This window comes from Nanorana parkeri, unplaced genomic scaffold (genome assembly GCF_000935625.1).
Source record: "Nanorana parkeri isolate BGI_ZX_2015 unplaced genomic scaffold, ASM93562v1 scaffold8, whole genome shotgun sequence".
Lineage (NCBI taxonomy): Eukaryota > Metazoa > Chordata > Amphibia > Anura > Dicroglossidae > Nanorana > Nanorana parkeri.
In genome coordinates this window covers 1,130,518-1,144,756 of record NW_017306276.1, presented here as the reverse complement: position 1 = coordinate 1,144,756, position 14,239 = coordinate 1,130,518, and the positions used below count along the sequence as shown (strand labels likewise).

The following is a 14,239-nucleotide window of genomic DNA, read 5'->3' as shown; positions in this document are numbered from 1 at the left end:
TGACGTTTACTACAGTTTGGGAGACAGATGGTTACAATATAACATCACTGTGTCGGAGCTACCGGTTAGTCTCATATTTCACACTCTGTAGTTTCTGTTCTCAAGGTTTTTATCAGCGTAATGTCTTTAAAAGAAGAATTTCACTCTGTATATACCAGATTAGTTTAAAATGTGCCAGGAAGCTGCGGCTCGCCAATTGGACATAACAGTAAGAAATCAGAAATATAGGTAGCATCCTCTAGGTGCCCTTTATATACATTCTTGTTTACCCTCCTCTAAGGAGATCAATGATATGAAGCAGAAGTAAAGCTGTTGCTCAAAGCAACAAATTAGATTCCTTATTCAGCTTTCCCAGACATGAGTCTATGAATGGACTCCCAAAACCTGCCACAGCCTCCAAGCCCGTGAGGAAATGCCCAAATGCCAGGCCATTCTGATGGGCAAATTACTGGCACAATCTGGTGATGTTGAAGCTTGCCTGTCCCTTCCTGCCTCCAGAACATTCTAATTGGCAAATAAGTCAGCTCAGCATCTCAAATATTATCTACAGACAGAGAAAAAGCACTGGAGAGAGTGCTCAGTGAAGGACTTTTACAGGCCAATTCACTACAATACTTAGTTTTTGGACTGAGTAGGGGAGACACAGAACCTCTTTCAGGTTTTATGGTGTTCTGTGCCCCCATTGTGGATATTCTTCCTAATGGAAACAGGACGTGATGAGAAATCTCTCCAGTTGGGAGACAGACTCCAACCACACCCATTTTTGTAGTAAATAGGAAAGGGGCAGAACTTCTGACAGCTCACTAATACTGTGTATTGTAACTTTCTGCCCAGATGGGGGCTGCTCCCCTCATTTCCTGTCCTGTTGTCAAAGGGACAGGAAGTGAGCTGAAATCTCCCCAACATGATCACAAATATAAATAATTTAAAATAAGTTTTTACTTGGTCTAAGACTACGCAAAACTAAAACAAATAAAAAATATCTGGGATTGGGGATTAATTGAAGAATTATGATAGCAGGGTAAGTAATATTTTATGCACGGGGGGCACCTTGGGGCAGCAGAGAGAGTAAATCCGGCCCTGATTTTTAGCCCAAAAGCTACACCCAGATGAGTGACATCACTTGCAATTCAAGCTATGTAAGATCATTGTCTATCTGCAAAATCTGTTTTTACCAAGATTTACATGTATAATGCTAAAATAATCAGTCTGTCAGCCTGCTTCTATCCCTAATACTTGCTCAGTCCACATTGTGAAATGCATCCTTCTTTGCATATATGCACACTATAATTTTTGATGTGTCTGAGTATTGTGCCATCTGGCAGGACTTATCTGGATGTCTACGAGCTGCATTTGTTTGAACAAGAAATATAGTCTGTAATGCACAGGGGCATAATTCATGGGGCCCCTTTTCAAAACTTTAGGGCCATCCGGTTAACTCTTTCTGTAGCGGCTGGCAGTGTCAACTGTGACAATATCTGTCATTATTCTTAACCAGAAGTATGTATCAAGGACAGGCAGCAGGAGAGCTGTCAGTACACTACTGGGGAGAGGTGCTGGGAGCTAAGCAGTGGGGCAAAGCTGGGGGCTAGTGCTATAGCACTAATTATAATAACTATAATTATATTTTATACTATGAGAAGAATGATTAATGCTCTTGCGCACTTTTACTTTTCAGCCTTAATACAAACTTCTTTGAACTCTTGCTTCATTAAACTTTTCTTTGTAAAAGCACAAACCTCAGTACTCCTATAAGGTTTTAACAGAGAACACTGGGATTTGTGAATGCATTAGGCACAGAGGGTTCATTTCAGCCTGTAGTAGTAGTTCAGAGGCCAATAATTCTACACGGCTAAGATGGATAAGCCAATGCTTCTTACTGCACAGAGGGGGATCTGCGACTACACAATCCTGAGGTCTGACTTCAACCCTTTTGTACTGGAAACCCCACACTTTAGTAGGGGCCTTAATGGGGCACCCCTCCTACCCCAGACCCCATAGCAGCCGCTCATGCTGCTATGGTATTGTTAGGCCACTGGTAATGCACATAGAAACTACATCCCTGCACAGGGCATCTGAATAAGTAGAAAAACACTGGTTAGTATGCGGAGACTTTGGAATGATAGACATGTGCAGATGACCTAAATATGCCATGTGCATAAAAAAATAAAATAAAGGCAAGGCTAATGAAAAAAAAAAAGAAAAATCAGTGGTGCTACCCATAGCAAACATTAATTTTAATTTTATAACTGGAAATGGATAAAATTTGATTGGATGATATGGGCAACACCTGCTTATCCCATTTCTGCAGTTTAACCATTTTAAAAAACATGATATATGATTTATTGAACTGCAAACAAAAGATTCGGCGATGGAAAATATCATACCACAAGGTACTGAAAACCCAAAACCTGCTGTGTTTATGTGAGCGCCGACCAGCCTTATCAACCCATGTGATTTATGCTCCATAGCAACAGAAGATTTCCTGAATAACTTAAACCATCCTTAGAATATGTTATCTCCAGGGATCTGCTCCTCCAACACTGTAGAGACTACGTTTTCTTGCTGTGCCCCCAAGCGAAGAGCAACATGAAGAAGCAGAGAGATGCCAAGAATAAGATCTATACACCACATGTGTGATTACATAGAAAAGGCATGCTAATTATGTCTTTCAAACACAACGTTACTGAATTAAGGGAGAACTCTGAGCAGAATACAAAACACGCTCACAAATCTAAAAGGAAACTGCTATATATCTGGGTCTGTTTTTATGCATAGCCTAGAGAAAAAATATTATATAGACATATAAGCTGCGGAAAAATTCGGTTCGGTTTGGATATTTCTTTATTTCAGAATTCGGGATTCGGATCTGAAATTCAGTTTGGTTCAGGTTTCGGATTCGGACGAAATCCGAATTTCGTTAGTTTCCAATACTACAGAAAACCATTTACAGATATTAATACTAAAGCTGAGTCTCCCAGACCCGAATGTCATTCGGGTGCTTGGTGTACAACCCACTAGAGGAACTTTAAAGAAAGTTTTTATTCACAATTGCGGTGGGGCTACCTCAGCACTGCAAGGGTTAACTGCTTGTTTTTGGCTAGGTGTAAAAAAAAAAAAAAAAAGTTATGCTCACCTCAACTACTGAGGTGACTCCATGCTTCTCCGGTCTCTGAAGCTTGTCTCCTCCTCTGCTGCAGCAATGGCATCCTTACGTCTATAGACAGTGTATACAGATGATGATTTACGGGACCTTAGACTGCTGCAGAGGAGGGGGAGAGAGGCTGGAAGGACCAGTCTAAGAACAAGCCGGCTCCATGGTTCATGTGAGCATAACTTTTTGTTTTAGTACCGAGGCAGAAACAAGCAGTTAACCCTAGTTTTTATAAATAGGCCCCATAGTTTTATAGGCATGCAGAGTGTTTGCTTTAAAAAATTTTAAAAAACCTTTAGTTTAGACACGCCTGTTGGGGAGGCAGAATTTTCCGTTCTTGCCTTGAATGCAAAAGGTGCTAGCTATGGCTCTGTCTATGGAAACAGAGTGTAAATGCTTTGGCCCTGGTGCAAACCGCTATGGCATGTGGCATTTCATGACATTGATGGTGTCTATACATGAGTAAGAGGGGGACAATTATAAAATCCCTGGGCCTACCTTTATAAATCCAAGTGGCATTTTTATCTAGGAAGAACAATGCCCCAACCGATACAATCTATTCTTGCATCTCTTCCGACAGATGAGTGATGACCTATACAGGAATAACTCCTGAACCATAAAAAGTATTGACAAGTGTCAGAAGTGTTGTTCTCAAAAAGAGGTTTACCAACATGCTAGACAATCTCTGTGATCATTCAGTGATTGTTCCCTTTTATCTAGCAATCCCTTTACTGTACTGTATGTTACAATGAAACATCAGCATGGTCATGGATAAGGCTACCTTTAGATATATGCATTGTACTGCAATGCGTTAAAAAAAATCAGGCAAATCCCATTTCGTACTGGAAAGAATGGTAACACATGTAAAATGTGATGAGCTGTAAATGTAGTGGAGAAGTCACAGTGGGTTTCAGTGATGGAAGTCCTGATGATCACAGGCAGATTCCACCTCCTGACCTATTAGTATGAGTTCTGCTCATGTCAACCTTGAATGCCAAAATCTGTGACTTACTTTAGCCAGCTTGTAGGCAGTTCGGAGTCAAGTTATCCTCTGCTCAGGGTCTTCTAATGGCAGTGCGGAATGCCTCTGATGAGCACCTCCCTCTAGGATGGGTGAGAGGCCTCTGGCCTATGCTTTCCGAGAACACTGAGTCTGTTATCACATACATTGGGCCCCAACGTTTAAACCAATGGTTAGGAAACCCTTGAACATTGGGACTAAGACAGGGCTTTGCTCTAACGTTTATCCTGTGTAGGAGACTGTTGCCAGTACAACCATTGCTGATATATAGTCACCTTTTTTTTAGTGAATCTGCCATATAGTTGAAAGTGTTTGATAATATAAATTGCATTGCTGATTATATGTGTATATTATCACTTATTCTACTATTTGAAGTAAACGGTGTAAACCAACTCAAGGTGTGTTGGTGTGCTGTGGATCCATTACAGAGGTTCATTACATAGGAAACACAGGGAGACCGGTTAGTTCTTTTACTGTAGATCACCCCTTAGGAGCCAACGGTAGTGTTATCCTGCACTGGGATAGCACTGGCTATAAGGGGTAAGTAAGGAGTAAGGGGGATGCTACACTTGCAATTGTGACAGTGAGTAGGTTTAGGTTCTATTTAACCATGTCTCTTTAAGACAAGTTCACTGTTCAGCATGATGTGGCTGTGCATTGAGTAAAAAACTTTCAAACTTTTTTCAATAATGAATCCAGATACAACTAAATATACATTGCCTAACACAGTATTTCTTCACATTTTTGCCCAAGCACATACCGTCATCATGTTTTTGAACAGCTCCAATTCTCTCAGCTCAGCTTCCCTGAACTTCCTGTCCAGTACAATATCACAAGGAACAGAGCACTCTCCAGCAACTGTCCATCTACTAGCTTGGAGAAGGGAGGAAGTAAAAGAGGGGAACAGGGACCAGGGGTACGGGAGTAGAGTGTCTTGTTGTGTCTATGTGTTTTGTGGAGACACACACAGCTTACTAGCACACACAAGGGTGGCTCCATGGGACCCTGCAAGGGAGATGAGACACCCAAAAACAGGATATCAGGGTCAATACTCAGGGGATCGGCTGATTCTGCAGGAAACTAAAACTTTCAAACATCAAGGAGCAGCATCCATTGTAAGTGATTTCACCAGAATTTGAAATAGATTGAAAACATTTTGACTTTAATATAATTTTAAGGCCTTACTAACACAAGCATTTTGAATGGCACACCCAATACACCTACATTGCAGTGCACCACAAGGCAGAGTATTGTGCAAGTGTGTATTTCATTCTATTGTAGTGCATTGGAAGCGCATTCAAATGAACGAACTGCCTAAAGAAGAACTCCAGGAGAAAATGTATTAACCCTTGCAGTTGGGCTGCCCTCGCACTGCGTTGACTGTTTGTTTCGGTCTAGGTTTTAAAAAAAAAGTTATACTCACCTGATGCCCTGAGCCAGCTTGTTCTTAGACCGGTCCCTAGAGCCTCCCTCTTCCTCCGCTGCAGCAGTCTAAGGTTCTGTAAATCATCACCTCTATGCACAATGTATAGATGTGAGGACGCTGAGAAAGATTCCAATGCTGCAGGGGGGGAGGAGGGAGGCTGGAGGGAGCTCAATGACAGTCTGGCTGGCTCAGAGCTTCGGGTGAGTATAACTTTGCTATTTTTGAACCTAGATGAAAACGAGCACCTACCCTTTGCAGCCCCACTGCACAGCCCCACTGCAAGGGTTAAGAAATACCTGTTTTAAATGCACTGCAATAGACTGGCATGGTGTGAATGGGTCCTTACTCTCTTCAGCTTGCCCAGAAGTGCCCAAGGCCTTTCAACAACCTTGGTAACACTCTTGCAGCCTAGACCTTCTGGTCTGCTGGTCCTGTGACATTAGCAATCTCCCTCCTCTGCAGTTGGAGGAATGCTCATGTATCTGTAGTCTCATAGTGTTTAAGAAGCAACGAGACATATATCAAACAAGGACATATGGCACCTCTACCATACACATTACACAGAAAACGCAGACCATGTGTGGACCACACATTAGCACAGACAACCACAGAATATATTTTACACATAGAAGGGAATTTATCAAAACTGGAGCAGACAAAATCTAGAGCAGCTGTGCATGGCAACCAATCAGCTTCTCTCTCTCAGTTTCAAATCTTAACTGTGCAAACTGAAGAGAGAAGCTGATTGGTTGCCATGCACAGCAGCTCCAGTTTTGAATAATTCCCCCCACTGTGTTTTTATACTATCATAATGCAAGTTCTTCTTAAGCTGGCCATACACCTTACAATTATATGCAGATTTTCTGTGGTCAGGTGGAAAATGTGCAACAGATTCCTCCATCTACACTTAACTGTGTGGATGGAGTAATCTCCACCTGGGCCAATCTGTTGCACTTTTTCCATCTGACCACAGAAAATCTGCAGATAATTGTAAGGTGTATGGGCACCTTTTTATGTATTTGTGAGCATGATTGCATGTACCACCTAGAAGGTCATCATAGTATCCAGATATGGTAAGATCAGAGTCATAATTAACAAGCCACAGTTGTATCAAACAGCAAAACATGAATCCCCATTAATTAGAGACACATAAAATACACTTGATGGCATCATCAACATTCCAGGAAATCTGCTTGTAGGTTCTCCTCTGCTGGCATAAACATACTGTACTATATACTGGCACTTTACTCAGGATTATACATTACCACGTAATACTGATTACGATGATGTTCATCCAACCCACACATGGCAAATAATGTCTCCTTAGCTGCAATGAAGCCATTTTCATGTTCTTTTTTATTTCAGGAACACAAATGCTAGCAACCAGTGCAAATAATTAAAGAGAATCTCTACCCAAACCTATTGCCATAGCCATATCTATAGCCATCGATGGGCTGTAGATCCTCAAATCATCTCTGAATTCATGCTGACACTGTCCTTCCTTCTGGAGGGGGGCTACTTTTCTTTTCCATGGCCCCTGTGTGTGTTGTAAAGTAGTCACCGCTCCAAGCTCGCTTCTTTGATAGACTACAGCCTCAGGTTTAGTTTACTAATTTGTATTGAGATTGTAGTCCATCACGGGAGTGAGCTTGGAGCGGTGACTACTTTACAACACACACAGGGGCCATGGAAAAGAAAAGTAGCCCCCCTCCAGAAGGAAGGACAGTGTCAGCATGAATTCAGAGATGATTTGAGGATCTACAGCCGTGTGATAAACAAATAAGATACATTTGTTAATAGTTAAGGTACTTGAATGTATTTTTAAGATTTTACTCCTGAGTTTAGTATCACTTTAATATAAAATGTTAAGAGTAATGAGAGTTTATATACTCCCATTCACCTCCAAACTCCTAGAACGCCTCATCTACAGCTGCCTAAGTCGCCACCTCGCTGATCACAACCTTCTTGACCCCTTACAATCTGGCTTTCGCCCCCTACACTGCACTGAAACCGCCCTCCTAAAACTCACTAATGACCTACTCACTGCTAAAAGCAAAGGCCACTATTCCCTACACTTGCTATTAGATCTTTCTGCTGCTTTTGACACTGTTGACCACCTGCTCCTCCTCAAAAAACTCCAGTCACTTGGGCTACAAGACTCTGCTCTCTCGTGGTCCTCCTCCTACCTATCTAAGCGCTTCTTTTGTGTCACCTACAATTCTAACTCCTCCCCTCATCTTCCTCTTTCTGTAGGAGTCCCCCAAGGCTCTGTCCTTGGTTTGCCGCCCCTATGGGGCATTGAATTTGAGATGCATATGCTCAGTTAATATTTACATTAGTGTAGATGAGAATTTATATAGTTGTTTTCTTTGTACCATTTTCCTATGGACGTTTTATATTTAGTTCACACTTTGCTGCCTTCTAGTGACCCTTTGTGGTAACGCACATGTTATTCTGTGTTCCCTTTGTGATGTATTTCCTTTGCTCCACCCTTCTTCCTTATCAGTACTTCCTGTGTCATGGCCACAGCTAACAGGCCACATGTAACAGGGACACATGTATACTACACAGTACGCTACGAAAGCATAATCTTTTGACCCCATAAATACCAGAATGCATTCATCTGTTGTATCCTGTCATCTGCTGTAACCTGATGTTCAGAATAAAGCACCTTTGTGGATGGAAACAGTATTTGGTGAGTTCAGCTATCTGATAAGGATTGTCCGCAGTGATTGTATCTACTTATACAGGCCAGGCATAGAGGTCTCAGCAAGGGATATATCGCTATCACAACAATCAGAGTCAGAATACTTGGACCCCTTCTCTTCTCTATCTACATCACCTCCCTTGGTAAGTTAATAACCTCACATGGCTTCCAATACCATCTCTATGATGATGACACTCAAATCTATCTTTCTACTCCACAACTCACCCCCTTGGTGTCCTCTGGTGTCAATAATCTACTATCCGACATATCCGTCTGGATGTCGCAACACTTCTTAAAACTCAATCTTTCAAAAACCAAGCACCTTCCCCCAACTTTTCCCTTGAGATTGTTAACACAACTATCCACCCCTCCTCCCATGCCAAGGTCCTAGGTGTCATCCTTGACTCGGACCTCACCTTTCTTCCCCACATCCAATCACCATCCAAATCCTGCCGCCTTCACCTTTGTAACATCTCAAAACTGTAACATAACAAAATTATTCATCCACTCACTTGTTATCTCTCGTCTTGACTATTGCAACTCCCTCCTCATTGGCCTTCCACTACACAGGCTATCCCCCCTTCAGTCTATCATGAATGCAGCTGCCAGACTCATTCACCTAACCAACCGCTCAGTGTCTGCAAACCCCCTCAGTCAATCCCTGCACTGGCTTCCACTCGCCCAAAGGATGAAATTCAAAATATTAACAACCACTTAAAAAGCCACAACTACGCCCCCAGATATATCTCAAACCTGTTCCCAAAGTGAAGAAAGATGTAGAAAAACAATGGAATTCCTTGCCTTGAGCGTTTTGTTGCTTGGAGCGTGTGAACGGGGTCTTAGGAATATTGGTACAGAGCAAAATCTTTCCATATAACACAAACAAATCTACTCACTTAAGAATTGTTTGTTGTTACTAGAGATGTGCAGGGGAAAAAAATGTGTTTCGTCAATGGACACAAATTTTAATGCTGTTTCGGATATCCGAATCCGAAACCGCACAAAGAAACTGCAGAACGAGAGGCAGCCGTATCCTTCTGTGTATGCGTGCCGCCATTTTGGAGTATATCTTGGTATACATCCACATATTCGGGTGCCGCCATCTTGGTGTACACCAAGATATACTCCAAAATGGCAGCGCGCATGTGCGCAGAACACGCTGGCGACCGGTTTAGCCGACGCTCGTTCTGTGAATAACGTCACCCATGACGTGGCGTCATGTAATATTATGGACCCCACCTCCAAGATGGCGGCGCGCATGCACAGAACTTGCCAGCGGCCAATATGGCCGCTGCGCATTCTGGTAACGAATTTTAATATGCCTGAGTATTGTTTTAGTATATTTGGGCATATAGAAAATTTGTTATTTCGGATTTGGCGAACTACCGAATCAACTAAATGTTGTTGATTTGCAGGTTCGTCCGAATCCGAATGCACATGTCTAGTTGTTACATACATTGCCTGTCAAGAAAAAAAAAGTCACACACTCTAATATTTCGTTGGACCAACTTTAGCTTTGATTATGGCACTCATTCGCCATGGCATTGTTTCAATAAGCTTATACGATGTTGCAACATTTATTCCAGTCCAGAGTTGTATTCATTTTTTACAAGATCTTGTAGTAATGATGGGAGAGTCAGGCCACTGTGCAAAGTCTTCTCCAGCACATCCCAAAGATTCTCAATGGAGTTAAGGTCTGCACTCTGTGGTGGCCAATCCATGTGTGACAATGATGTCTTGGGCTCCCTGAACCACTCTCACAATCTGAGCCCGATGAATCCTGGCATTGTCATCTTGGAATATGCCCAATGTGCCATCAGGGAAGAAAAAAATCCATTGATGGGAAAACCTGGCCATTCAGTATATTCAGGTAGACAGCAGACCTCACTTTTTGGGCACATAACGTTGCTGAACCTAATTATCCAATGGAAGGCTCTGACCTATTTGCTTAGCTAAATTCAGGTGGTGACTTTTTGTTGGCCAGGCAATGTGTTTATAACAATCATGTTTTCCTTCAGCTATTTAAAGTAGCTTTCTAGTCATGGCAATGCTGTGCTCCACTGTGAATCCCCTCACCAGTTTGGCCAATGATACTATGCAGTACACAAGCAGTGAAAGGTCTGTTCCCTTTTCTATCAGAAAGAAAGAGTAACTGGAAAATGAGATTTCCAACTCATGAGCGATAATGATAACTTTTAATGTTAGTTTATTGTTTAGGTGGTATGTCCTGTACAGCCCAATGGTGGCACGCAATGTTTACCTCTAGCGCAAGGTAAGGTTAGAATTCCGTCTATAACTGGTCAGTGTTTTCAATTCTAAATCTGTTAACTCATCTGTTTTCTTATATAGAATAGAAATATTTTGTCAGAGGGTTTTTTTTGTTGTTCTTGGATCTAATGTCACATGTTTGGAGCCTACATAAATTTGGACAGTATGGTGAATGTTGGAACACTTGTTGAGCTTGTTACTGTTTTAAAATTTCTCTTACCACTCTCATCCAGCAAGAAGTCATCCTGGTAACGGAACTTTTCTGGTCCGCAAGCAATAAAAATGTCATCATCACTAAAGAAATCCTGAAGGCACATCACCTGAAAGAGAGGTTATATAATTACCGATTAACATTAAATCTCAAGTTCACTTCCTCCCCGGCAGCCTACGGAATGAAATCAGTAGGGGTTCTGCAGGGGAGACATCCAAAGAGCAGACACCTGTTTCCAGTCATATGTGCACAGTAAAACATATTCATTCACTATAATGATTACTGGATATACATAATATTCCACTATAATGGTCATTGGCTATACATAATATTTCACTCTAATGATCACTGACTATTCATATTCGTCCACTATAATAGTCACTGACAATACATTATCATCCACTATAATGATCACTGGTTATACATAATATGCCACTATAATGGTCACTGGCTATACATATTCATCCACTATGATGGTCACTGGCTGTACATTAGCATCCACTATAATAGTAGCTGGCTATACATCCATTCATTCATTATAATGGTCACTGGCTATACATATTCATCCTCTACAATGGTCACAGGCTATACATATTCATCCACTATAATGGTCACTGGCTTTACATTATCATTCACTATAATGGTCACTGGCTGTACATTATCATCCACTATAATAGTAGCTGGCTATACATTCATCCATCCATTATACCAGTTACTGGCTATACATATGCATCCACTATAAAGGTCACTGGCTATAATGCCCTCATGTAAAATCTCTTCTTTTCTTTGAGAAGCCAGTTTGCGCTCTGTCAGTTAAAGTGAAGGAAGGACAGTGTCAGCTGGAATTCAGAGATGATTTGAGGATCTACAGCCGAGTGATACACAAATAAGATACATTGTTGTTAATAGTTAAGGTACTAGAATGCATTTTTAGGATTTACCTCCTGAGTTCAGTGTCACTTTAAATGGCAGCTTTAATCCTAACAGGGGTGAATAACGGTGCTACTCCTGCCTCTTGGCATGATTCTGACTTCTGCGTAACTGTTGTATGCTGTCTAAACTATTACCACTATCAGCATTGATAATAGTCTGCTATCAGAGCTCAAGTGACTGTAGATATTATTGGGTCAATTGAATTGCTTTTCCCATTGGAGCAGCCAGTGCAGTCACTACAACTGGAAGGTTGATCTGAAATTTAGGCTGACGTGTAATCAAGTGAGGGGAAATGTATATATATATGAGAATAGGTTATTGCTATCTTATCTGGTGGCAACTCCAAATTTTGGATTTCCCCTCACTCTTATCCTGGTGACATCCTGGTCTATTTATAAAGCAGTGAATGTGACATTCACCACACATGCAGGTGAATATTACTAGTGCATGCATTTTAAATGACAGTGATTGTTCCACCTGTAGTGAATTTTGTGTGAATATCACATTTACTCTTTTATAACTATGTCCCCAAGTGAAGCAAGTAACTGAGGCATTTCTGCTACAAGAGCTCAATTAAAGAAACAAAACAATCTCCAAGATGTGTGACACACATGTTCCCCCAATTATACTTCATGCACAAATACACAAACAGACATAACTCTAGGGGTTGTGATCTTTGCGGTGTCAATAATTGCCTTAGGGCCCATTTACACCCCTGTGTTGTGGGAATGTCCTTTTTGACAAAGTCATTGAACGAAACACGTCAAAGGAAGAGCTGCCTTCATTTCTCATAGCTGAGTGCTGCTAGCGCTCAAAAGCTCGATTTGTTCGTTGTTTCCATAAGTGCATTTGAGTTTTTTTTACGAACTAAATATTTGTGTTACTGCACTTAGAGAGCCTCCTCTTTGTCTCCTTCATTTTTCCCTGTGGGATACCATCAGGTGAACGCCGCCATCTCAGGCGGCGAGAGATCAAGTAACCGAAGTAGAAGGAGAGAACCACGCCAGTACTTGATAAAGAGACATTAGGGGTTGGAAAACCAGAATTTAAAGACTTTTTAAACCAAGAGACCCATTTGAAGAATTGTCAGTGAATATTTTGAGGACTATCGGACAGATTGACTAAATATCACTGAGAGAAGAAAAGTACCCATTTTAAGTGCTGTTTGCAGGATATGCCCCTTGAAATGTCGTTTTTTTTACTGTTATTATTTTAAAGGCTTAATTTATTTGCACGGTTTTCTAAGGAGGATTGGAGGGCCATCATAGAGCCCCTTTTTTCCTTCTTAAGTTTGTCCACAGTCTAAGTTATTATCACGGTTTAATATAAGTTTTTTGAGTTGTTATAATATATCGTCAGCCAGAGGTTTACATGTTTGAGATGCACATGGCAAACCAGTGAAGTTGATCACTAGCACTAACTGAGAAGGCTCCAGTGTTGATTTTTATTATGTTTGTGTGTTGAACCTTCTAGTCATATTTATAATTATTCTTATTTTTCACACGGATTGTCGCAATAATACACATACTTTGTTCACTAACACTTGAGTGTGTTGTTGATTCACATAGACCGAGCGCAACATATCTGCTTAATAATGTGCACATTACCATGTGTGCTACTGCAAAGAGCAGAAACACATGCGTTGCTGTGTTGGCACGTACCATAGTGCATTGCAGTAAACATTTGTGATATGTTCGCCTATAATTTTCAAAATGTTATACTCACCACTCGACCGGCTCTTAGACTCATCCCTGGAATGTCACTCCCCTCCTCTGCAGAGTTCTAGGAATCCTCGAGTCGTCACATCCGATACAGTGTATAGGACATGAGGATGCCAAGGAACATACCATCACTGCAGTGGAGAAGTAGAGAGGCTGGAGGGAGCACTGCCGGCTCTGAGGATCAGATGAGTATGACTTTTTTTTTTTTCTTTACCCTAGGCAAAAATTAATAGTCAACCCTTGCATTGGCTCTTTGAGCGTTTTGTTGCACACAAGACAAGCGAGTGGGATTCCTTGACTTGAGTGCTTTGTTGTGCTCACGACAAGTGATTAGGGTTCCTTGACTTGAGCATTTTGTTGTGCTCAAGACAGCAAGTGGGATTCCTTGTCTTGAGCGTGTTGTTGCGCTCAAGACAAGCAAGTGGGATTCCTTAATTTGAGTGTTTTGTTGCGCTCAAGAGAAGCAGGTGGAATTCATTGTCTTGAACGTTTTGTTGCGCTCAGGACTAGCGAGTGGGATAGCTTCAGTGTTTTCTTGTGCTCAAGACAAGCGAGTGGGATTTCATGTATTGAGTGCTTTGTTGTGCTCAAGACCAGCGAGTGGGATTCCTTGTCTTGAGCGTTTTGTCGCATTTCGTTTTCAGCAACAAAATGCCTAGATCTGAACGGGGACTTAGATGAGAATGATGGACTTTTAATGTTTTATTTTTCAATTTAAATGGGCCATTACCTAGAGAGGGTGAAAGAGTAAACTAGGCGTAAGGTTTAACGGGGGAAAAATAAAAAATAAATTATATA

The 14,239-nt window shown here is 41.4% G+C and overlaps 1 protein-coding gene across 3 annotated transcripts in view; it reads right to left on the bottom strand.

The window, feature by feature from the left end:
- The window catches only part of DCLK1 (doublecortin like kinase 1), a 289,474-nt gene that overhangs the window by 158,975 nt on the left and 116,260 nt on the right, over positions 1 to 14,239 (bottom strand). For all 3 annotated transcript variants that reach the window (XM_018554346.1, XM_018554338.1, XM_018554354.1), the window contains exon 4: positions 10,797 to 10,896. In XM_018554346.1, coding sequence (XP_018409848.1) covers positions 10,797 to 10,896 — 100 coding nt within the window. The remainder of the gene's footprint in view (positions 1 to 10,796; positions 10,897 to 14,239) is intronic.